Genomic DNA, 25,010 nt, shown 5'->3' with positions numbered 1-25,010 from the left:
TCGGATAGCTATCTGAATCTTTCAGCTCTAAGCCACAGGTTTGGGGATTAAGATCCACCCCCCCCCCCAAATTGCTAGAACTGACACAGGAACTCAGCAAAGTCACAGGATATAAAATCTATGCACAGAAGTCAGTTGCATTTCTATACAACAACAATGAAGCAGAAGAAGGAAAAATCAAGGAGTCAATCCCTTCTGTAATTGCACCAAGAACAATAAGATACCAAAGAATAAACCCGACCAAAGAGGGGAAGGATCTGTACTCTGAAAACTACAGCACGCTCATGAAAGAAATTGAGGAAGATGCAAAGGCATGGAAAAACACTCTATGCCCATGGATTGGAAGAACAAATATTGTTAAAATTTTTATGCTACCCAAAGCAATCTACACATTCAGTGCGATCCTTATGAAAATACCATGAGCATTTTTCACAGAGCTGGAACAAATAAGGCCAAAATTTGTATAGAACCAGAAAGGACCCCAAACAGCCAAGGTAATGTTGAAATAGAACCCCCCCCCCTTCCCTGCCCCAACCAACCTGTGCTGGAGCACCCTGCCCTCCCTTAGGATCACCTCTGGGACCAGGCAAGACTGAATCTGGCACCCCAGTCAGGAGGGACCTCACTGCACTCCTGCCTCGGGTTGCCTCCAACCCGTAGCCTCCCCGCCTCCCCCACCATTGTCGGCAGCAAAGGAATAAAGCAGAGCAGGCTGGGGGTCAGAAGCTGCACGTGTGCATGTCTGCATGTCGGGGTGTGAGGCTCCACGCTGGGTTCACTCCCAGAGCATCACCCCTCCCATCTCTGCCCCTCTCCTGGGCTGCTGCAGTCTCCTGCCTGCCGTGGACTCCGTTCCCAGTCGTTCCTGCCCACAGGCCTGCAGTACTTTGAGGGGCCTTCCTTCAGACCAGTTTCCCAGGATGCACATGGCCCCTGCCTTGTCCCGGACTCAGAGGACACACACACAGCATCCCGACTCTCCCGTTACCAAGACACACTGAAATACCTGCCTGCGGTCGTGCCCGTGTCCTAGCGGCGCCTTGCGGGTGGGAGTCTGGTCCGACGGACTTGGTTGGCACGGTGGTCTGTCCAAGTGTAAACCTAAGTCATGTCCCACCCTGCCCAGGGCCCTGGGTCTACTAGCAGAGGCTGAACTGTCTTCACAAACACATATATATATTTTTTAAGTTTCTTCCTTTCATCTTTAAAATTCACATGAAATTTGCATTGGACTTCATTTATTACATGGCTCTGTTGATTTCAATTTTAAAGGATTGAATTTGCAGTGCTCACATGTTAAAATCTTCTCCCCCCAACTAAATTTTTTTTTTTTAAGATTTTATTTATTTACTTGACAGACAGAGATCACAAGTAGGCAGAGAGGCAGCAGAGAGAGAGGGGGAAGCAGTCTCCCCACTGAGCAGAGAGCCCAATGCGGGGCTCGATCCCAGGACCCTGAGATCATGACCTGAGCTGAAGGCAGAGGCTTTAACCCAATGAGCCACCCAGGCGCTCTTCCCCCAACTAAATATTTAAGTAAAACCAACGCCCAGGTCGTCCCTTGGCCTCCTGAAGTCCTGTCTTCCTGGGGTAAATGTGCCCCATGACAGATGCCCAGACCTCCAGCACAGGTTACATTTTACTATGTCCTTGCGACCCTTGCTGTGAACTCCACCTGCCCCCCCCGCCCATCCTCAGACAGCCGTCCTCCCGAACCATCTCCTTCTCTTCTCCCAGCCTGATCCCAGTGCCCTGCCTGCCTCCTCCTCTCCCTTCAGAGTAAGCACGATCTTGCCAAGCTTCCCTGGGGTCCGGCAGGTGGCATACACCTGCTGGTGGCCATACCAGTGCTGTGGCACTTCTTGCCTGGTTGGACGTGTCTGCCCCTCTACTCCTCTGACAGGGGCTCTGACTGTGCTTCCTGAAGGGACGGGTGAGCCCAGAGAGACCCTGTGACAACCCAATCAAGGTCAAGGAGCCATCTGGGCCCCAGGGGAGGGAGGCAGACCCTTGGGCCGGGCCACCCTGGACCACCTTCCCCCGGGCTGGCCAGTCTGACGGCTCCAGCATTAGAGACCCGAGTGATGATTACATTCAGCTGCGCAGCTGCTGGCCAGGGCGCCAGAGCTGTGTGGTGAGGACTGGGCTGGCATCAGAGTGTGGGACTCGAGGGGCGGCTGGCAGGGAAATCAGAGCAGCCCTTCTGCCCCTGGCTCCAGCTTTCCGCTGGTGACATGGAAGGGTATTAGGGTTCAGAACTCTCGACAATGGGCTTTTGTTCTCAGGACTACATCGTCATTGGCTTGCAGAGCCCTGGAGACAGGAACAAAAGCCAAGGGGGCCCTGCCAGGTCTCTCGCCCTCCAAGCCCTGTGCCCTGCAGGAGTGCAGGGGGCCCCAACCCCACTTACGGTGGGTCCCTGGCCTCCAGCTCCATCCAGGAGCTCCAGAGCCCAAGGGACATGTCCGGCGATAGGCTGGCACAGGAGATTTCTCTGAGGCAGCCCTGGCTCGCAAGGGAATACCAGAATCCTGGAACGTCAGCATAGGAGGAGGCAACAGACACCTGCCCCAGCCTCTGCTAAAACTTACAGGGAGCAAACTGAGGCCCAGAGAGAGACTGTGACTTGCCCAGGGTCACTCAGTGAGGGAAGGCCTGAGCTGGGCTAGGAAGAAGGCCTTGCCCTCCAGAAAGGCACCGAGGCCAGTGTCTTCCCACCACTGGTCAGTTTTGCCTGCTCTAGAATTGCTTATAAATGTAATCCGGCGGTACGTGCTCTTTTGGAGAAGACTTCCATCTCTCAGCAGGATGGTTTCGGGTGTTGATGGTATTTTGTTCTTCTTATTGCTGAAGTATATCCCACAATTTATCTACTCACCAGCTGATGGGCACTTGGTTTGTTTCCAGCTTCTTTCTCTTACAAAGGAAGCTGTTATGAACATTTAGGTACAAGTCTTATTTTTCTAAAAAAAAAAAATGGTCACAGAGAAGATAGAGACTATTGTGACAAACACATTTTTTTAATCAAGAGTAAACATCTCGGGACGCCTGGGTGGCTCAGTTGGTTAAGCAGCTGCCTTCAGCTCAGGTCATGATCCCAGCGTCCTGGGATTGAGTCCCACATCCGGCTCTTTGCTCAGCAGGGAGCCTGCTTCTCCCTCTGCCTCTGCCTGTCGTTCTGCCTGCCTGTGTTCGCTCTCTCTCTGATAAATAAATAAAATCTTAAAAAAAAAAAAAAAAAGTAAACATCTCGTCACATTTGCTTCTGTTTTTTTTTTCTTTTAAGCAGAAAATACACATCTAGTGAAGCCTCCTGATATGTCCTCCCTTTTGCCTCCTCCCCAGAGATAACCCCCAGCCAGACTTCAGCTTTTTTCCTGTGTACGCAGCTGGCAGTTTTTCTAGGTACAGTCATTCATTCCTCTTAACAAATATTGAGCACCTACCATGTGCAAAACCCCGATCTAGCCCCTGGTGATGCAGCCATGAACCCAACAGGCAAAAATCCCTGCCTTTGGGAGACGTTAACTAACTAAAATATATCATATGTCATGTTAGTGGTAAGGCCTGGGGAGAAAAATCAAGAGAAGGGAGAAAAAGTGAGGAGGTAGGGGAGTGGCTTGAAATTTTAAATTGGGTCATTAAAGAAGGCCCCACCAGGGGCGCCTGGGTGGCTCAGTGGGTTAAGCCGCTGCCTTCGGCTCAGGTCATGATCTCAGGGTCCTGGGATTGAGTCCCGCATCGGGCTCTCTGCTCGGCAGGGAGCCTGCTTCCCTCTCTCTCTCTCTCTCTCTGCCTGCCTATCCATCTACTTGTGATTTCTCTCTGTCAAATAAATAAATAAAAAATCTTTAAAAAAAAAAAAAAAGAAGAAGAAGAAGGCCCCATCAGTTTCTATGGCTGTGTAAGAAATAACCCCAACCCCAAACCAAACCAAGTGGCTTATGCACAAGAATCCTACACCACCTCTCCTGGCTTCTGTGGGTCAGGAACTCGAGAGCAGCTCAGCTGGGTGGCTCTGATTTGGGGTGTCTTATGAAGTTGCAGTCAGGGGGTGGGCGGGCTGGCACCCTCACCTTGAGGGCTTCACTCACACACCTGGTCCCTGGCCTGGGTGAGACCCGGGCAGCTGCAGACTGGCCCAGGCGGGGGCTCTCTGGGCATCTCTGTCTCTCTGTTGTCTGTCCTCCTGTGCCCTCCAACAGTCAGGGCTCCAGAAGCATGTAAGTGGGAGAGAACCAGGAGGAAATGGAATTGCCTTATGGAGCCAGCTTTGGAAATCAGGGTCACTTCTGCCATCACCTTGGTCAAGGCCATTACAGAACTCCATCTGGGTTCAAGCAACGGAAACACAGGCATCGCCCCCGTGCCCCCGTGGAGTATCAGCATCGTGTTGTAAGATCACGCAGAATAGGATCTATATTGGTGTTTGAGAGCTCCCGCCTGCCCCAGAAGACAGCCTGTGTAGGGGTCCCTAGGAGGTGAGCGGCAAGCAAAGGCAGATCACACTCCTGAGCGAAGCCCGTTCCAGGCAGAGGGAACCAGCAAGAGTTGGAGGTAACTATCTGGAATGTTCAAGAGCCAGCAAGAAGGCTAACAGGGTGGAGAGGAGTGAGTGATGGGGAGGCTGGTAGGAGAGGCGAGGTCGGAAATGCAACCTCAGGGGTGCCCCGGGTGATTCAGTCGGTTGAGTGTCTGCTTTTGGCTCAGGTCATGATCCCAGGGTTCTGGGATCGAGTGCCACATCAGGCTCCCTGCTCAGTGGGGAGCCTGCTTCTCCCTCTGCCTGCCACTCCCCCTGTGGTGCTTGCTCGCTCTCTCTCTCTCTGACAAATAAATAAATTTAAAAAAAAATGTTTTAAATTTAAAAAAGAAGAAGAAATGTAACCTGGGCCTTCCGGTCCCTGCAGGGGCCCAGCTTTTTTCAGAACGTGAGGGGACCCATAGAGGGATTTGTAGCAGAGGAGTGCTATGGGCTGACTCAGGTTTTTGTTGTTGTTGTTCTTGTTTTTGTTTTAATTGTTAATATATCAAAAGGCCCGCTTTAGTGACATGCTGGTCCCACCAGAAAATAATCGCAATAAGCCTTTGTCAGGAACCTGCTCAAGCTGACCAACCAACTCTTATTTCTAAACCTTTGTGTGTACACGTGTGTCTTTCACTTATTTTTACTTTTTAAAATGATTTTATTATTTATTTGCGAGACAGAGACAGTGAGAGAGAGAGCACAGGCAGGGAAGAGGACCTGTAGCTCATTTGTATAGCTGGATGATATGCTTTCTAGAAGGTTGCAGAAAATGAAGGAGGAGCATTCTTCCCCGGGCTTCCCCAAAAACCGAGCGGAGATGAGGTTGCTTACTGGGAAGGGGACCCACAGCAGGGAGAGACAGAAGTGGGGGAGCCTGGGCAGGGCTGTATGGTCTGCAGGGTAAAAGCATGCAGAGTGCCCCCTCCTCAGAAATGTGTACCTGCAGGACAGGGGACTGGAACCTTTTTCCATTGGTTTCTGTCCTCACTGGTTGAGGTGGGGGGGAGAGCATGTTGCCTGCACCCTGGAGCCCTCATCTGAGCCTTCTTGAAATTGGAGGGGCCCCAGGGCATGTGAGACTTTGCTTGGGGTGAGAGTCTGAGCACACAGAGGAAGTCCAAAGCTGGAGGAGAGTCTGTGAGGTGCTGTGACAGCTGAGCTGAGGGCTGAAGGCGGGGACTTCAGGAGCCACACTGGCCAGGACATGGGACTGATGCCCTCCAAGTGTGGCTTCGGAGGGCATGGGGTGCAGCAGCCTTAGAGGGAGGGGGCAGGAGGCCAGCGGGGGCTGAACCAGGCTGACCGTGAGGACTGGGAGAGGGAGAAATCTTAAAATGCCATGCAGGGTGGAGGAATGACCAGCGGGGAGCCGTGAGAAGTCTAGGCCACAGGCACAGGCGCCAGGGTCCTGGGATCAAGCCCTCAGCTCAAGTTCTCTGCTCAGCGGGGAGCCTGTTTCTCCCTCTTCCTCATTCATTCATTCATTCATTCATCCCATTCGTTTAGCACCTGCTGTATCACTGGGAGAGGCCCTCTGCAGCCCAGGCCGAGCCTGCTGGATCTGAGAGCCGGAGGTCGTCGCCTGATGGCTCTTCCTGCAGATCTTTCTGGAAAGGGGTTCTGCCTAGTGCAGCTCCGTAAACACACGGGCCGAGCTCAGGGACGTGGAGCTGAGCCGCGTGGAGAATGAGCCCTACATACAGGGAACAGAGAAGCACAGGCCCTGCGTGGCCTTGCCTCTGAGGCCTCCAGAAGCACGGTGGGCTGGCTGGACGGAGGGAGCGGCGGGAGAGGACGTCAGGGCGGGACTGGGCCAGCTCCGCGGGTGTGTGAGGTCTCCCCCTCTTATTCAGAGCAGGAGGGGCGCTGTGGCCGGGGGAGGGGTAGGGAGGCGAGGACATTACAGAGGGAGGGCGACTCTGGAGCAGGAGAGCCCATGAAGAGTCCACCGCCAGGCTTCCAGGGAGGGGAGCTAAGGACTGTCGCCCGCGGGCACCCTGAAAAGGCTCAGGACTGCAGCGATTTCGGGTTCGCGAGGGACTCGGGCGCCCTTGCCTCTTTAGACAGTGTCTGCTGCCCTCTGGTGGACGTGCGGGCGATTGCCCAAGCCCACTTCCAGTTTTTGCTTTAGCGGGCGGTCTGTGGGTGCTGTGGGTTCATCTTCAACTCGGGGCTGTAAAAATAGGTCCTGGAAGCGCCAGGCAACACTTGGCAGAAACAATTCATCAGGTTAGCCACAGGAAAGCAAAGGGAAACTATGGTGTGGTTGCAACAGTATTTGGAGTGGAGCTGGAGCAGGACTGTGTGATGTTTTCTACCAGCGGTGGTCAGACAGAAGTGGGGCAGAGGGTGCATCTATCTTCTCCCTTTTGTTTCTCCAGTCCTTTCCACACCCTTGGACCCAATTTCCCGCATCAAATCCTTCGGTTTGAATTTTCCAGATTTGTGTTGGTTTGTTCAACATGTGCATAAACTACGACCAGGAGCAAATCCAGCTCTCCGGGGACCCGAAGTTTATACAACGGGAGAGAGAAATTCTCATTAAGGAAAGGAATAGAGGGGCGCCTGGGTGGCTCAGGGGTTAGGCGTCCAGCTCTTTTTTTTTTTTTTTTTACTTATTCATTTGAGAGAGAGTGAGAGAGCACACATGGAGAAGGAGAGGGAGAAGCAGACTCCCTGCTGATCTCGATCCCAGGTCCCTGGGACCATGATGAGCTGAAGACAGACGGTTAACCAACCCAACCACCCAGCTCTTGATCTAAGCTCGGGTCTTGATCTCAGGGTCCTGAATTCAAGCCCAGCATTGGGCTCCATGCTGGGCATGGAGCCTATTGGAAAGAACGAACAAATGGAAGGGAGGAAGGAAAGGGAAAGAAAGAAAGAAAGAAAGAAAGGAAGGAAGGACAACACTGTGAATAATATATGAGATTTATGAGCTTCATGGTAAGTTCACCTTTCCTCTGACCCAACCATTTCACTCTAGATACATACCCTGGCGAGGTACCAAAAGACATGAATGAGTATGTTCACAGAGGTACTCTTTGTCAAAAGAAAATGCTGGATTTAACTCATCGCTATTGATAGAAAAATGGAGAAGTACAAGAGGAGTCAACATTTTATATTGAAAAGATACCTATTCTCAAATTATATCTAATGATTCAGTACAATACCAATCAAATTACAGCAAGGTTGAATAGAACATACTACTTCCAAAACTGATGTACATCCCTTACTTCACACCAAACACAAAAACCAGTTACAGATGGATTAAAGATTTAAACATGAGCGCGCATCAGTGGCTCAGATGGTGCCTGTCTTTGGCTCAGGTCATGATCCTGGGGTCCTGGGACTGAGTACCGCATCGGGCTCTCTGCTCAGTGGGGAGCCTGTTTCTCCCTCTGCCTCTCTCTCTCTCTCTGTCTCTCATGAACAAATAAATGAAATCTCTTTTTTAAATTTTAAAGGGGCACCTGGGTGGTTCAATGGGTTAAGCCTCTGCCTTGAGCTCAGGTCATGATCTCAGGGTCCTAGGATTGAGCCCTGGTTGGGCTCTCTGATCAGCAGGGAGCCTGCTTCCCCCTTTCTCTCTGCCTTGTGATCTCTGTCAAATTTTTTTTTTAAAGGCTCAAACAAAAAGAAAAGTTTTCTAAATTCTGGTTCATCTAGATAATTCACAAACTTCTTTTTTTTTTTTTTTAAAGATTTTATTTAATTATTTGACAGAGAGAGATCACAAGCAGGCAGAGAGGCAGGCAGAGAGAGATGAAGGGAAGCAGGCCCCCTGCTGAGCAGAGAGCCCCATGCGGGACTTGATCCCAGGACCCCGGGATCATGACCCGAGCCGAAGGCAGTGGCTTAACCCACTGAGCCACCCAGGCGCCACAATAATTCACAAACTTCTACTTCCATCCAAAGTGGAGTAGAAAGGATGAGATTTTCTTTCTTGCTTAAAAAAAAAAGAAGGAAAAGATGATGTATACAAACATATGCAACAGCAACCTGAAAGACATTGGACATCAGGTGACCAAGGACAGCATCCTTGAGAAATGCACAAAGAACAAGTGACCCCTGGGGTTGTTTCCAGATAGGAAGGAGGAACTAAGGTGAAATACTCCTTGAGTTAAAAAGATGAACCTAAGAGGCACCTGGGTGGCTCAGTGGATTAAACCTTTTGCCTTTGGCTCAGGTCAGGATCCTAGGGTCCTAGGGTTGAGCCCCATGTTGGGCTCCCTGCTCATTGGGGGTCTACTTCTTTCCCTCTCTCCTTCTGCCCCAACCCCTGGCTCGTGTTCTCTCTCTCTCAAATAAATAAATAAAGTCTTTTAAAAAAAAATTTTTTTAAATATTTATTTGATAGACAGAGATCACAAGTAGGCAGAGAGGCAGGCAGAGAGAGAGGAGGAGGAAGCAGGCTCCCTGCTGAGCAGAAGCCCGACGTGGGGCTCAATCCCAAGACCCTAAGATCATGATCTGAGCTGAAGGCAGAGGCTTAACCCTCTGAGCCACCCAGGCGCCCCTAAAAATTTTTTTAATTAAAGTGTGCCTGGGGGGGCACCGGGGTGGCTCAGTGGGTTAAAGCCTCTGCCTTCGGCTCAGGTCATGATCCCAGGGTCCTGGGATCGAGCCCTGCGTCGGGCTCTTTGCTCAGCAGGGAGCCTGCTTCCTCCCCTCTCTCTCTGCCTACTTGTAATCTCTGTCTGTCAAATAAAATAAATAAAATCTTAAAAAAAAAATAAAGTGTGCCTGGGTGGCTCATTTGGTTAATTGACTGCCTTCAGCTCAGGTCATGATCCTGGAGTCCTGGGATTGAGTCCCACATAGGGCTCCCAGCTCTGTGGGGGGAGTCTAATTCTCCCTCTGACTTTCCCTCTCATGCTCTCTCACTTTCTCTCTATCGAATAAATATTTTAAAAATTGTTTTTTAATTAAAAAAGTGTTAGAACATTGGGGCACCTGGGTGGCTCAGTTTAAGCCTCTGCCTTCAGCTAGAGTCGTGATCTCAGGATCCTGGGATCGAGCCCCACATCGGGGTCTCTGCTCAGCGGGGAGCCTGCTTCCCCTCTCTTTGCCTGCTTCTCTGCCTACTTATGATCTCTCTCTCTCTGTCAAATAAATAAAATATTTTTTTAAAAAGTGTTAGAACATAATTACAGGATTTGGTTTGTTAGGTGATTGAGATGAAGGTTTGGTATTGGATGTTGTCAAAACAGGGTTAATTCTATGATCAGGTACCTTAATCTCATCTACAGGGAGGGCAGACAAGAGTGAGGCTAAAGCTGTGATGGTAAAGTAGCAGTAGTCATTAGCTGGGAGCGGGGATGTCTGGTTGTTTGCGGCTTGGACTTGCTCTTATTTTGTGTTCAACGTAACTATGGAGTGGACTAGTTTTGTCGTGACCCATCATAATCAGCCTGATGTCGTTTTATGAAATTGTTTATGCAAAACAGGACAACACCAAGAACTAGCCCCTGGATGCCAGGGGCTGCTCTTCTCTCTTTCACATACTAGTAAGCATATAATGCCCCATTCCTGGCTGGAGGATCTAAGTAATTTTGACAGGGAGATTTCCAGCCCAGGTGGGGAATTTCAAATAAGTAATTACATACATGAAATTTATTTATTTTTAATTATTTCATTTATGTATTTGACAGAGAGAGAGGGATCACAAGTAGGCAGAGAGGCAGGCAGAGGGAGAGGGAGAAACAGGCTCCCAGCTGAGCAGGGAGCCCAATATGGGCCTCGATCCCAGGACCCCGAGATCATAACCTGAGCCAAAGGCAGACGCTTAACGAACTAAGCCACCTACGTGTCCCCAAAAACTTTTTTTTTAAATTGAGGCATATACATACAATATTATAGTAGTTTCAGGTGTACAATATAATGATTCACCATCCTATACATTTCTCACTGCTCGTCAAGTTAAGTGTACTCTCCTTTCTGCGTTGTTGCATCCGAGAGAACAAGATGGCTCACCAGGAGCTCTACTGGAGCCATCTGAGGAAAGATGTCCAGGGTTCTTGCCACATCTGCTCAAACCAGCAAGGTCTGATCCAGAAAAATGGCCTCAATATTTGCTGCCAGTGTTTCTGTCAATATGCGAAGGAGACAGGCTTTATTAAGCGGGATTAAGTGAACTTCCTTGAATGGGTCATCCAAAATACCTACCTTAATGCCAATTCATTGTACATAAAATAAAAATGTATTCTTTAAGATTTTTATTTATTTGGCAGAGAAAGATAGAGCGAGAGGACAAGTAGTGGGAGAGGGAGAAGCAGGCTTCCATGTAGCAGGGAGCCTGATGTGGGGCTCAATCCCAGGACCCCAGGATCATGACCTGAGCCAAAGGCAGACATTTAAAGACCGAGCCACCCAGGCACCTAAAAATATTTCAATTATGAGTGTTTTAATGTGGAAAAAAAAAAGATAAGTGTACTGTTACCTTCTTTATCTATTTTAACACCCCCCCCCCGGCCCCCACCCACCTCCCCATCCACATCTATCTTAACCTTGTGGTATGCACTGGAAACCTTGGTTCTCTTTATGGTCCTGGCCAGATGTTGACCCCCTACACACAACTATGCTCTGTTTCCAGCCTATCGACAAACACCATTTCATTTAAATTTCACTTGAACTCCATCCTTTCCCAAATCCTAAAACTGCCTTTCCTTTGCTCCGTGAAGTCCCAGGACTCTACTAGTATGCTACTTCTCTCCTTGGCAATGAGTCAATAAACGTGATTTGGTGCTCTAAGGCTCACTGTGGTACACGAGAACTATATATAGTAAGATATAAATGTATGGAAAAAAGAACGCAGGGGTTAAGTGTTGGGGAAAGGGCAGTTTGCAATTTAAACAGAATCGTCAGAGAAGGCCTCGAAGATTAGTGATATCTGAGCAAAGACCTGGAACAAGTGGGGGATTTTTTAAATCTTCCGAGTGTCTGGGAGAACAGCATTCCAGGAGGCAGGCACAGTTGGTGCAAAAGCCCTTAGTGGGAGCATACAAGGTGTGCTCCGATCACATTTTCACAGCGAGCCTACCTTGATAACCTCTTTAATTCCTAACCTATCCTTCCCCCCACCCCGTTACCCCCTTACCCAGCTTGTGCTCCCCACCCCCCAAGAACCCTTCCATACACAATCCCGTGATTATTACGTTTGTTTTCTGTTTTGCGAGAAAGCGCGGGCATCCTCACCCATCTCGCTCCCTAAGTAGCCCGAACTTAGAGACTTGGGAGGACACACAGCAGGAGCTCGAAAGGTACGGGTGGAGGGGCTGACTGCACTGTCCCGAGGCCCGGGGCTGGGGAGAGAGCGAGGCCAAGGGAAGGCGGAAAAGACCCGTCTCGCGGGCACTCGAAGACCACCGCCCAGCAGGCCCAGCCCCGAGAAGTCACCGCAGGATTTGCGCCCCGGCCCCTACCCCAGCCGGAAGGGCACCCTCGCGCGTGCGCCCGCAGCGCCCAGGTCCAGGCGCCCGCCTGATTGGCTGCGGCGGAGCCAGGAAGCGGTGTTGCGCGTGCGCGCTTCCTCCGCGCGGGCTCGAGTGGTGTGCAGCTCCCTGGTCTCTGTCGTCCCCGCCGCAGCCCCGACTCCCGGTCTGGGACAGTCGAACCCAGAGCTCGGGATGTTCCCAGAACTCAATAACCTTCTCAACACCACCCCTGACAGGGCGGAGCAGGTAAGAGGCCGCGCGGCGGGAAGGGGGCGGGCCCCGGAGCGTGGCGGAAGACCGCATGCCCGGATGAAGCGCACGTGGACTCTTGGGAAAGACGCGACGTCCGCGGGGCACCGAGGCGCCTGGGAGTTGTAGTCCGGGGAGGGCCGACGGGGGACCCGGGCTCGGCGCGGGCGCTTACGGAGGGTGGGCGTCTCTCAAAGTGCCTTGGGAGCTTGGCCGCCTCTGCATTGGTTTACGTTCCCAGACCTGTACCCGGGAGCCCTGGGCGTGCTCACTGGCTCCCGGCGCCCAGAGGAGGAGGTTGTCTTGAGAGTCGGGAGTTTGATTCTCCCCGTTTCCCAGGAGACTAGCTTCTCATTCGCCCTGAGTTTCTCTCTCTGGCCCTGCGGCATTGTGCAGGTCGCAGTGAACGCTGCTCCTCTTCCTCCTCATGGTCTTGAATGCTGCTCTTCCAAGTTGCTCTCAGCCAGCGTCGGCTTCTGTCAAGTCGGCCTGGGGCACGACAGCTCCGCCACTTTGTTTTCTCCGCACTCCGGGGCATCCCGAAATTTTTCACATTTTAGCCCGGGGCTTACATCTTCCAGGAAACCAACCTGATTTATTTTACAAACTCTGTCCTCCCAAGAAAATGGAAAGCTCCACCAGGCAGCCAAAACACCATGTGTACCAGTCGGACCTTTTTAGGAACCTGTGGTGTCAGTTGCCCAAACCTGCAGATGGCACTGGCGACCTTCCTAGTTACCTCGGGCACCTCCAGAGTGCTCCGCCCAGGGCCGGAGTGGAGGAATGGGGGGTCAGAGTGGGCACCAGGAAATGACAACACTAGAGGTAACCCTCAAGGTCTGATCGTGCAATTTTTCAAATTTTATAAGTGAAAGAAAACTCACAACATGAAAGTGTCCTATCAGATACCATTTGATCCCAACCTTCCCTTTGACGGGGAACTAGAGGCGGCTGGAGCAAGGCATCCAGCCCCTGTGGAGTCCATCTTTAGATATAGTCTTTCCAGGACTTTCCATGACCAGAGCTCTCATCTAGGGCCACTGGGATGAGAACCTTGTTACTGGAGGTCTGCCAACTATTACTTCTCCCCTCTGCCCCCACCCTATTGGACAGAATTGGTATCAGAATTAGAAATAGGAATTAAGTTGGATCAGATTAGTTTTATGAACGCCCATTCCCATCTTGGCAGGCTGTGATTTTTATTCGATTCTGACAGTAAAAGCTTCTTTTGTTCAGGGTCTTGTTCTCCCCAGGACTGGTCCCTGAGGTACCACGGTGAATGAGGAAGATGAGGCACTTCATTCTGCTTGCCTTGGAGAAGTAGAAGCCGAGATATGCTTACTTATAACAAGTGATTTACTCAATCACTTTAAGCAATCACTTCAAGTATTGTTTCTTTCCTTTGTTTTGACTTATTTCCTTTTTTTTTTTTTTTTGGTAATCCATGTGTGTGTCTCTGTGTGTATAAGATACTGACCTCTTTCCAGGGAGTCTAATTCACCTTTTTGTGTTCCTCTTAACTTTTAGGGGAAACTGACTCTACTCTGTGATGCCAAGACAGACGGCAGCTTCCTTGTGCACCACTTTCTCTCCTTCTACCTCAAAGGTACAGGATTCATTGATGTTGTAGAAAAAGAAACCTAAGGCAAAACACAATGGGAATAGCGTTAACCAACAAGGGCTTTGGTGTTTGGGTAGCCAGATGGCTGTTTATTAGGTCATAGGTTACTTGACCGCCTTGCTCCCTGCCCATCCTCCCAAAGGGTGGTACGTACTCTCTGTATCCATATCATATCTTCTCTTCTCCACCAAGCGTGTGTGCAGTCTCACGGAGACTCTTGTGGCCTCCTGATTTAGTTGCTCCTTGATCCTTGTGTACTTGAGGTCCTTAGGACCTGGATCCATTGACAAGTTGCCCGGGCAGGAGATGCTTCCTAAAGAACGTAGGGAGGGAAACTGTAGGGCCAGCGCAATTTATAGAAGCAGATTAGAAGAAGAAAACAGACGATGAAAAAGAGACTCATTTATCAACTGATTGCTTCTTGAGCCCCTGCTGAGCCAGGCCAAGATAGAGGGTAGACATTTGGCACTCTTAGTTGTAATAATTCACAGCTTTGAAAATTGTTTTCTTTTCCAGATGATGTTATTGTCCGCACTGAAAGAGCAAGAGAATCTACGGTTAAATTATTAGAACTAATTGTGTTCCATAAGGTAGCTAGGGCCTAATAACTTCTTGGATATAAGACCAGTTTTTAAAAAAAAATTAGTTGTATTTCTGTATGCCAACAATAAACAGAAAACATTATTTATTTATTTGTTTGTTTATTTGTTTTTAAAAGATTTTATTTATTTTTCAGGGAGAGATTGGAGAGCACAAGCAGGGGGAGTGGCAGGCAGAGGGAGAAGCGGGCTCCCTGCTGAGCAAGGAACCTGATGTAGGATTCTACCCCAGGACCCTGGGATCAAAACCTGAGCCAAAGGCAGACCCCTAACTGACTAAGCCACCCACGCATCTTCAAATAGTGTTTTTTAAAAAGCACAGTTGGATGAGGCATCTGGATGGCTCAGTGGGTTAAGCCTCTGCCTTTGGCTCAGGTCATGATCTCAGGGTCCTAGGATCGAGCCCCACATCGTGCTCTCTGCTCAGTGGGGAGCCTGCTTCCCCCTCTCTCTCTGCCTACTTATGATCATTCTCTCTATCAAATAAATAAAAATCTTAAAAAACAAACAAACCACAATTGGTTTAAAATAGAACAGAGTAAGGTATACCTAGTAGTACACATAACAGAATTACATTTCAGGTTCGATGAAATAAGACATATATGAGAAAATGTGCATCTTAGAATGAAATTGGGTATGTCATATTGCAAGGCCCCTTGAGTCTGTCTAGACCTGCCCCAGTGCTTTTGTTTCCAGAAGTATGAACTAGATGAGAGTGATTGTAAGTGAAGACTTCATTAAAAATCTGTTTGCTTTGTTTTCTAGCTAATTGTAAAGTCTGCTTTGTGGCACTCGTCCAGTCCTTCAGTCACTACAATATCGTGGGAAGGAAGTTGGTAAATATTGTAGACCTCCGAGGTGCAGTCCCTGAGTATGTGGGTCATGCCGGTGTGAGTGGGGCCAAGGCTGGTCTCCCCTCTCTGGGTTCTAGAGAACTTAGCAAGAGAGTGACTAAGGAAATCACAGGGTGCTGAACCCCTTATCTGAAGGGCTAAGGCAACATCTCTTCCTGTTTTATTAATTTAGTTTATAGAACCACATCTGTTGTTAATCCAGTGCAACTCTACTGACTCTGGACCAGTTACGATTTTCTCCTTCTAGTGTGGGCTTTAATCTTAGTTTTGCTGAGTTGAAGATCACAGCTTGTTCTACCCCCAAACTGAGTGCCTCCTGTCTTTCTCTCAGTTTAGAGCTTACATCTCCCCGGATGTGGGAAGAGGTGCTTTTGTCACCAGCTCCTTATCTTATCTTGGCCTGTCCCTCATCTTAATCGATGCAGGCAGGAAAGAATAAGATGGCCAAGAGGCTGGTGAACTTTCTGGCCTAGCCTAGGCCATCACCCCTGACCTGTGACTGTGGGAGCTTACTGTTTTATGTTTTTGTTTTTGTTTTTAGTAGGCCCGCCTCAGAGAGGGAAAGAAGCAGGCCACTCATTAGCAGCAATGTATTGAAATGTCAGTTTTCCTACTGGGCCATGTCACCGCCTGATGTCACTGTGTTGGGGAGAAACTAATGAGAGCATAAGAGGAGGGTAGACTCTTTCCCATCCTCTGCAGAGAAAGAAGTTGTTCCTGTGTTAGAGGTCAGAGCATGAGCTCAGAGAGAGCAGTCATGTTAAGAACATGTTACAGGGGCACCTGGGTGGCTCAGTGGGTTAAAGTCTCTGCCTTCGGCTCAGGTCATGATCCCAGGGTCCTGGGATCAAGCCCCACATCGGGCTCTTTGCTCAGCAGGGAGCCTGCTTCCTCCTCTCTCTCTGCCTGCCTCTCTGCCTACTTGTGATCTCTGTCTGTCAAATAAATAAATAAAATCTTAAAAAAAAAAAAAAGAACATGTTACATTCCACGTCTGTGAAGCATGTCTCTGTGACCCTAGCATCTGTGTTTCTGGATGAGAAATCAACGTTCGCTAGTGTCCAGATTGGTACCTTTGAGTTGTCGTCGACACAGCAGGACTGGCACACACAGCACTGGGCACATGGAGGGCTGGAGTGTGAGCCTCCGTGCTCTGGGTGTGTTACTGAACTGCTGTTAGCGGAACGGTAATGAGCGAGAGCAGAGGTGACGAGCAGGAGTCTTTCTGTCTGCCAGGGGTCACTGTGGGGCTGATGGTACTGCTTAGTGGAGGGCACCGGGGTGTGAATGAACACTTGAGACTTGGCCTAGGGGCATGAGGAGTCTCTAGAGAGTTCCATGTGACCTGTTTCTGCACAGATAGAGCAGCGGGCTGCCTATCTAGATTATATCCATCTTTGGGAGTTTGTCGAAATTCAGATCGTTGGGCGCTGCCTGCAGATCTTCTGGTTCTGGAAGTCTGGAGTGGCGCTCCAGGATCTGCCTTATAATTGGGTGACTTAAGAGCTTCTTAGTCAGCTAGGTCATGAAGAGCCCTATTGAGAAGTTCTGGTCTAGGGGCCCCTGGCTGGCTCATTCCATGACCTCTTGATCCTTGAGGGATCAAGAGCCCCATATCAGGTATAGAGATTATTTTTTAAAATAAACAAACTTAAAAAAAAGAAAAGGGCTGATCTAGAGCAGGGGTTGACCCATCTGTTTATGCATCATGTGTGGCTTCCCTCACTCTACAGAGCTGAGGAGTAATAGCACAGATCGTGGCCCGCAAAGCCTATGTTGCCACCTCCGTTGTCCACCTCCGAACTAGTGCATCAGGAGTTCGTGTCGCCCTAGCTCTCGTGGGAGTGCCGCCTCTGAGGAAGAGGGAGGAGAAGGAAAGCCTGCTGCTGATGAGATCGTCCTCTGTGGCCAGCAGCCTGGCAGTCGGTCTGGGAGCTGTGTTACTGAGAACCTCAGAGCCCCGCTGAGGTCCTGTGCCGCTGAGGCGCACCTGACAGGGTTTGTGAGGTCCAGAGCCAGCATCTGGCCCTTTCTTCTGCAGCCAGCACTTTTCAGACCTTGGTAATTCTCCCACCACTTTTTTTTTTTTTTTAAAGATTTTATTTATTTATTTGAAAGACAGAGATCACAAGTAGGCAGAGAGGCAGGCAGAGAGAGAGAGAGGGAAGCAGGCTCCCTGCTGAGCAGAGAGCCCGATGTAGGGCTCAATCCCAGGACCCTGAGATCATGACCCGAGCCGAAGGCAGTGGCTTTAACCCACTAAGCCACCCAGGTGCCCACTCCCACCATTTTACTGTCATTATTATCGTTTCTAAATGTGCTTAACTTGGTAAATACGTGCATTTGAAGAGTTTATGATAGACTTCATGATACTGTTGCAAATTAAAGCCAAGTATTGAGCCATGATGAAAACAGACGTGTAAGCAAAACATCAGTTCTTTGCGAAGTGACCATTAACTATAAAGGCACAGTGGGGCTGGTGGGTTGGGGACACCCAGTGGAAAGAAGGCACGGGCCCCAACCAAAGGTGGACAGCTGCACGTTTATGGGGCTTAGAATGTGTCCTGTGCCCTCTTGTGAGCTGGAGTCTGGCCGCTGGGGCGGGTTCGCCTGCAAGGCTCCGTGATTCACTCTCCCGTGTTGTTCAGGGTGTCAGCCTGACTGCGGCCCGGGAATGTGGGCAGCTTGTGTTCCTCGAGGGACTTAAGTCTTCGGTGGATGTCTTCTTCCGGGCTCAGGCAGAGCCACACCCCCTGCAGTTCCTCAGGTCAGTCAGCCCCCACCCCTGCCCAGAAGTACCCAGTGGGTGGGGGGGACCCAGATCAGGCTTGCTCTGTGATTCCTTGTCCCTGGCATGTGGCATGTGAGGGGACGGAGCTGCCTCCAGAAGGCAGACGCTTCCCTGGTGTTGTGGCTTCATCAGAGAGCCCTTGGCTCATGGACCTCATGGGCCAGAGGGCGTATGGCTGACCCAAAAGTTATAGAAAGCGTTATTTGCTGGGAGTATGGCAGAACAGTATGTTTTTTCCAACCCTGGCTCAGAGCCTTAGCACATACCTTTGTTCTGTTTTTGGCTCGATGTACAGGGCTCAGCAAAGTACGGCCTGTGGGTCAGCTACCTGTTTTTGTATATAAAGGGTTTTTTAAAAATTTTATATTTTTATTTATTTGAGAGAGAGATCACAAGTAGGCAGAGAGGCTGGCAGGCGGTGGGGAAGCAGGCTCCCCGCTGAGTAGAGAGCCTGATGCGGGGCTCGATCCCAAGACCCTGAGATCATGACCTAAGGCGGAGGCTTAACCCACTGAGCCACCCAGGTACCCCTGTAGATAAAGTTTTATTAGAATAGCTGCATTCCCTTGTTTGCATATTGTCCTGGCTGTTTTGCACTCCAGCGGCAGGGTTGAGTTGCTGAGGCAGACACCATAGGACCCACAAGCCTCAAATTTTACTGTTGCCCTTTAAGAAAAGATCTGTTGACCCTGGGTTTGCTATTCTGAGACTGGTTTTCCTGTTTCTTGTCCTTTGTGAGTGTCAGACATAAACACAGCTCTGTGCAGACCCCCCACGTGGCTGCTCTCCTTTGCTCCACAAGGGAGTCCCTGCTTGAGCTCTCCCGCCTCCCACAAGACCGGGCCTTGTGCAGTGGCTGGAAGGCGGTGTAGAGTCAGAAGGCCCCGTGCCCCGACCCTGTGCGTGTGATCTTGCACAAAGCCTTTACCATCTCCGAACCTGGGTGTCTTCTTCGGAATGATGGGCCTGGTTACTCTTCACCTCCCAGGCTGTGGGAAGTTGCTGTCCTTGCTGTTAGTGGAGCTCAGACCTGGGGTGTGGGCTGGTGCCTAGGCCCTGTGCTCTGGTCCTTTTTGAGCCTCTGTTGCTGGGAGGTGTCCGCTCTGGGTAGACACTGGGGAGGCTTGTTCAGAAACAGGCGGAATCTGTTTGGTACACAAACAGCCCTTAGACCTTGGTCCCTCACCGCTAGGTCACCTGAATTGCTGTTTAGCTTTTTGTCCCCATGACGGCCTCCCGGGAAGGCTTCTCCTGCCTGCCTAATCCAGGTTAATCTTCCGATGCTTTAGCTCTTAGGTGGAGGGGTGGCATGGTGTCTCGTTAGGGAGGCTGTTTATTTTGTGTCCCCCAGTGCTTTGTACCTCCTAGGCCTCAAAGAGTGAAGTACAGCCCGCTTGTGTGTGCACGCATACCTTTTCTTTCCAACCAGATCAGGAACCCCTTTGGCTGAGGCCTGTGATCCAGTTCTTTGCCTCCCCTCTGCCTGTTCCTGTGAGGCTTCTCGGTCCCAGATAAACATTCATAGAGAGAGAACTCGCTAATGAGTCGTGCTTGATGTTCCAGGGAGGCCGATGTGGGGAACCTGCAGCCCCTGTATGAGTTTGTCCGAGAGGCTCTGAAGCCCATGGAGGACGGACAGGCCACCTGGAGGTACCCGGTCCTGCTGGTGGACGACCTCAGTGTGCTGCTGAGCCTGGGCCTGGGGGCAGTAGCTGTGTTGGACTTCATGCACTACTGCAGAGTTGCTGTGTGCTGGGAACAAAAGGTATTGATCGGCCTGCTCTTTGTGCTCCCGCTCTGACCTCCATGGGCCCAGGCGGGTCCATACCTCCCTTGCTTGCGGTGCTCTTTCTTGAGGATTCACCTTGGGGTTTGGCTTTATGCTGGTAGGCCCAGAAATCTTTTGGTCTGCCATCCTCCACTCCCCTACTTGCCACTGTTAAAAAATAAGGGCCTCCAAATGAAAAGGTTGACCGGTACTGTCTTGACGGTAGCCGGTCATGTGTGGTACTACAGCAGTCCTAGCTCCGGCACACGTTGCTTCATGTCCTGGGAGAAGTCATTGTCACTCTGCATGGACTTTGAAGATCAGTTAAGGTATAAACTGCTGTAAAAAAATTGTGAGATGTGATGCAAGTATAGGACATAACTGTTAACTGTCAAATGATGAGGCAAAAATGGGGATTTTGCCAACACAGAGCAATGGGAGTAGACCCATCTATAAGATATAGGAATGGCTTTGGTGCCTGCCTCACGGGAACCCAATGGCAGGAGTTTAGTGACACGAAGTTTGCAACACACCCACACAGCATCTGGCTCCCGGCGGCCGTTCTTCAGCATGTGATGGTGCCCCTGGCAGGCGCCTGTGACCCTCAGCGCCGTGCGGTCAGGCCGCGGTGCTGGGCAGAGGGTGAGGTGAGCTAGTGGAGTCAGCCGGGGCTGTATGTTCCCAGCAGGGCATGTTGAACCCTCCTGTGCAGGGGCCTGCCTGGCAGCCAGGCTCGGGGGAACTCCAGGGACCACAGGGCTGCAGTCACAGGCGCCGGGAGCCCGGCAACAGAGAGAACGGGAGGAGGAGGGACCGGAAGGGGCGTGGAGGGAGCCATCAGCCACACGGCAGGCATACTGCCTGCAGCTTAGCTTGCTCTGTGGCCTGCTGCTACCCTCGGTTTGGAAAAATACCTCTTTCAATTCAAAAAGTAAAACTTGAGAATAGTTTAAGAAAGAAAAAAGTAAGTAGCACAAAGAGTAGTACAAAGTAGCGGTCTCTTCCCCCACGTGGATATCTTTCCCGAGAGTCTGTGCAATTGTGAACATGTTTATGTAGTGTGTGTGTTTCCTGTTGTCCTGTGTTTTTCTTCCCGTCACTGGTCACCTGCCATGCCATTTCATAACACACCTGTATTTTGGTGTCTGTTGCCTAAGAACGGAACACTTGAGTCTGCTTTCTTCTTTTTTTTTTTTTCTTAAGATTTTATTTATTTATTTGACAGACAGAGATCACAAGTAGGCAGAGAGGCAGGCAGAGAGAGGAGGAAGCAGGCTCCCTGCTGAGCAGAGAGCCCAATGTGGGGCTTGATCCCAAGACCCTGGGATCATGACCTGAGCCGAAGGCAGAGGCTTTAACCCTCTGAGCCACCTAGGCACCCCTGCTTTCTTCTTTTTAATGACTGGAGAGTGTGCCTCTGAAAGGACTTACAGCGTAGCCCCTTCAGCGGGTCGACCTCCCCCTGTGGTTCTGGTTGGCCAGCTCCTGCCTGCCCTTCTGCCTCTGCTCACATGCGGCCATCTCCTGACCCTCTCCGCTGGGCCAGATAGGATGCCTCTTCCTGGGCTCCCTCAGTCCCCCATGCTGCCTTTTCTCCTGGCCTGTGTCCTGTGTCATCTCCAGGCCCACACCACTGCCCTCTGATCTCCGCTGCGGTCTGGCCCGTGCTGAGCACTCAGGAGCCGCGGACCGGAAGAACGGGAGCCTGGCAGAAAGGCGGCACTTTCTGCTAACATGGAGGACCACAGGCCAAGCTGAGCTTAGTTTAAGAGGGATTGAGCTGGTGGGATTGAGCTGGTTGGATGTGCTGGCGAGGCTGGAATTAGGGTCTTGGAGCGTAAGCAGGCATCCTTCCTAGCCACAGCAGTAGCGTGGAGGCTGATCAGGGTGAAGATGTGCAGGGGATTGGAGGCCCTGAAATCCCGGGGCCCCTCGATGGCCCTGCCTGGAGGAGCAGCTTCTCAACTTGACTCTCTGTTGCAGGGAAACATCGTGGCCCTGGTACATGACAGTGGAGACGCCGAGGACGAGGAGAATGACATCCTCTTGAATGGCCTTAGTCACCAGAGCCACCTGATCCTGCGGGCCGAGGGCCTGGCTACGGGCTTCTGCAGGGATGTGCACGGGCAGGTGCGCAGGGGCTCATGGGGCACAAGTTACTGCTTCTGTGCCTGAGCCGAGGCCTTGCATGGGATGGTGTCGGGCCCTAGGGGTTGTTGGGTTGGGGCGTTCCTTCGGGTACAAGGGAAACCTCAGGAGTCGTGTGAATGCAAGACAGAGTCTGTTCCAGATGGGGCTAGCCTCACACAGCGGTGCACATTTTCCACGGTGGTCCCATTTGTGCCCGAAGTGGGACTTCTAAAAAGGACACTGCCATCTGGAGCAGAATTCTGCTGTCCAGCAGCGGAAGGCCTCTGCAGGGCCACAGCAGGCTTGGTATACTCGGCAGTGCTGCTCCTTTTAAGCTACAGACCTGGGAGGACCTTTCCCTGTGGCTGGGGGTGCTGCCACCCCACTGCTGCCTCTGACCAGAATGTTTGAGAACTTGGGCAGAAGCTTAGAGTCCTGTCTTGGGAAGGACCCCACCCAAGGGGTTCTACCCCCACCCAAGGGGTTCTCTGCCTTCTAGAACTTCTGTCTCGGAATATCCCCCAAAGCCCCTGCCATGGCTTCCAGGTTACCTTGACATTGACCACTCTCGACGCATTAAGCATGGGTGAGAGTTTTGGCCCAGAGTTAGAAAAGAAAAGAAAAGGGCAAGCCCAGGGATGCTGTGTTGGTGGCACCTATGTGCACCGTGTGAGCAAAGGGTTCAGAGGAGGTTCTCCGAGGCCAGGCCCCCAGAGCGTTCTCGCATGCCTAGCATTGAGACATCATCAGAATAAATGTCTAGCCTTCCTGAGCCTGATTGAATGTACTGACTCTCATGAGCTGATTTTCAGAATCAGGATAGCCAACAAAACCACACATAGAAAAAAAGACCAAAAGAGAAAATAAAAACACTTAAGCAGTTTTTCCCTGGAGGGCTGTTTTTCTCTTTCCTTCTCTTACACATTTTCTGTAACGAGCAGATATCACTCCTAGACTGAAGGGTTAGTTTTAGTTAGCTGGTAATAAGCTTTGTTTCCGAAGTGGGTCGCATGGCTGCGTGGCATGTGACTGGGACCCCCTGCAGGCCTCGGTCGCGGGGGGTGGAGGAGGCAGGGACGTGGGAGCTCTGCTTCTCTTTCATTCTTCTCCTTGTCCCTGTAGCTGAGGATCCTCTGGCGGACACCATCACAGCCTGCGGCCCAGCGGGACCGGAGCCTCACTTACCAGTACAAGATACAGGACAAAAGTGTGTCCTTTTTTGCCAAAGGAATGTCTCCTGCTGTTCTGTGACCTGATTGAGGAGCACATGGAGTGACCTTGGACCATTTTCAGATGTGAAAGATAGAGCAATGGGTCAGAATGGACCTGTACACCTTTGAAGTGGCATTTCAGCCTGGACCGGCAGCCCCGCTGCGGTGCGGGGCAGCGGAATGGGGCCGTGATGGACGCCCTCGTTCCCCAGGGCCCTGGGCAGAAAACGCAGAGGGAGTGGTTATCCAGCCTCTGCAGAGAGAGATGCCACATGTCGAACCCAGGTGAAAATGGTGCTGGGAGCCTTCCCTTAAATACGCTTAAATGTGCTTTCGCCTCGACCACCCAGCAGGGGTATGAATGTGCCAGCTAGGAGATGGTCCCGGGTGGCAGGCACCTGAGGGACACCGTGAGTAATCGTGGCTGGCATGAGGAGAGCCCCATATCTTGGCTTCCTCGTGATGGGCTGTCACATTTCATTTTTACTTGCATCCTGCAGAGGTATTTGCCCTTCAGTCCAGTAAGAAAACCAGTTTAAAGAGGCTTGGCAGTGCACTCAAGGCTGGAGAGCAGCTGTAGGCACCAAAGCCTGACTGAAGTCTGCACTTGCTGACCGAGCCTCCCAGAAACCAGAGGCGCCACTCGGTTCACGGCTTCCCTCCCTCCTGGTTCTGGGGTCCCTGGCACGTGATGCTTCCTGGCTTGGTGGGAGGGGTAAGGAGTGTTCTTGCTGCCAGGAGGGATGGCGCCTTGGCAAGTTGCTGCCTCCCTCACCTGCGAAAACCAAAGAGGTGAGCTCTAGCCCCAGTGTCCCATAGATGCCCGTCAGTCAAGATGGGCGCAGGGTAGACCCCAGGGGCAGTCCCTTAAAGTGTGTACATTTTTATTGCATGCTGATTATACCGCAATGAATTTGATTTAAAAAAAAAATAAAATGAACACTGCTCTGCAGGGACTGAGGAAATTTATATCTGTTTTCAAAATTCCACTTCTCGGGACGCCTGGGTGGCTCAGTTGGTTGGACGACTGCTTTCGGCTCAGGTCATGATCTTGGAGTCCTGGGATCGAGTCCCGCATCGGGCTCCCAGCTTCACAGGGAATCTGTTTCTCCCTCTGACCTTCTCCTCGCTCATGCTCTCTCTCACCTCCTCTCTCTCAAATAAATAAATAAAATCTTTAATAAAATAAAATAAAATAAAATTCTACTTCTCACATTTTTTAGTTTTTGTAAAAGGGAACAATTCATTGCTCCTCCCCTCAAGTCATACCGTTGTGTTGGTTATCCTACTAATAACCAGTAATAGTAGCTACTTTTCTTCCCAAAATATCACAGACCTGATAGAATATTTGAAAATTATAGTTATTGAAGAATCTAATGATTCTTTTATGAATACTCTTCAGTATTAATACCAGCTTCATCTGAGCTACAGTTCTGAATGGGCATGGCACCCTGAATCTTTTTTTATATGAATGTTGTTATTCTGTTTTTTCACTTAATTTACAATTTAAATTCACAAATTTACTTACTTCACTTAATTAACTTCACTTAATTAATTTGTAAATTAATTAAATTTTTTATATAAGATTTTATTCATTTGAGGGGGGGAGCACAAGCTGAGGGAGAGGGAGAAGCAGGCTCCCCACTTAGCAGGGAGCCCGACTCGGGCCTCTGTCCTAGGACCCCGGGATCATGACCTGAGCCAAAGGTAGATGCTTAACTGATGGAGCCACCCAGGTGTCCCTGAGTTCACTATATTTTAACATTTAATGGTTATTGAGCATTTTATGGTGTCATTATCCTAATTTGCTCTGCTATTCTCTGAGG

At 50.5% G+C, this 25,010-nt stretch overlaps 2 protein-coding genes across 2 annotated transcripts; both read left to right on the top strand.

Moving 5' to 3' along the window:
• The first annotated feature begins 10,396 nt into the window (after positions 1–10,396).
• LOC131823873 (small ribosomal subunit protein uS14-like) lies at positions 10,397–10,657 on the top strand. Its single transcript, XM_059160750.1, has one exon. It carries the CDS (start codon positions 10,409–10,411, stop codon positions 10,655–10,657), a length of 249 nt encoding a protein of 82 aa, XP_059016733.1. The 5' UTR covers positions 10,397–10,408.
• Positions 10,658–12,024: 1,367 nt separating this feature from the next.
• ELP6 (elongator acetyltransferase complex subunit 6) lies at positions 12,025–24,612 on the top strand. Its single transcript, XM_059160749.1, has 7 exons — positions 12,025–12,207; positions 13,738–13,816; positions 15,196–15,266; positions 17,933–18,051; positions 19,639–19,840; positions 21,827–21,973; positions 23,096–24,612. Exons 1-7 carry the CDS (start codon positions 12,154–12,156, stop codon positions 23,222–23,224), a joined length of 801 nt encoding a protein of 266 aa, XP_059016732.1. The 5' UTR covers positions 12,025–12,153; the 3' UTR covers positions 23,225–24,612.
• Positions 24,613–25,010: the final 398 nt, after the last annotated feature.

Source organism: Mustela lutreola, chromosome 2, assembly GCF_030435805.1.
Source record: "Mustela lutreola isolate mMusLut2 chromosome 2, mMusLut2.pri, whole genome shotgun sequence".
Lineage (NCBI taxonomy): Eukaryota > Metazoa > Chordata > Mammalia > Carnivora > Mustelidae > Mustela > Mustela lutreola.
Note: the sequence above shows the minus strand (reverse complement) of the source record. Positions and strands in the feature narration are given on the sequence as shown.

Bases quoted from the DNA above. Each gene is read 5' to 3' on its own strand.
- LOC131823873 (XM_059160750.1), top strand. From the start codon at position 10,409: ATGATTCACCATCCTATACATTTCTCACTGCTCGTCAAGTTAAGTGTA.
- ELP6 (XM_059160749.1), top strand. From the start codon at position 12,154: ATGTTCCCAGAACTCAATAACCTTCTCAACACCACCCCTGACAGGGCG. The intron at 15,267-17,932 runs GTAAATATTGTA...CGTGTTGTTCAG, and splicing joins ATATCGTGGGAAGGAAGTTG to GGTGTCAGCCTGACTGCGGC. The intron at 19,841-21,826 runs GTATTGATCGGC...TCTCTGTTGCAG, and splicing joins CTGTGTGCTGGGAACAAAAG to GGAAACATCGTGGCCCTGGT.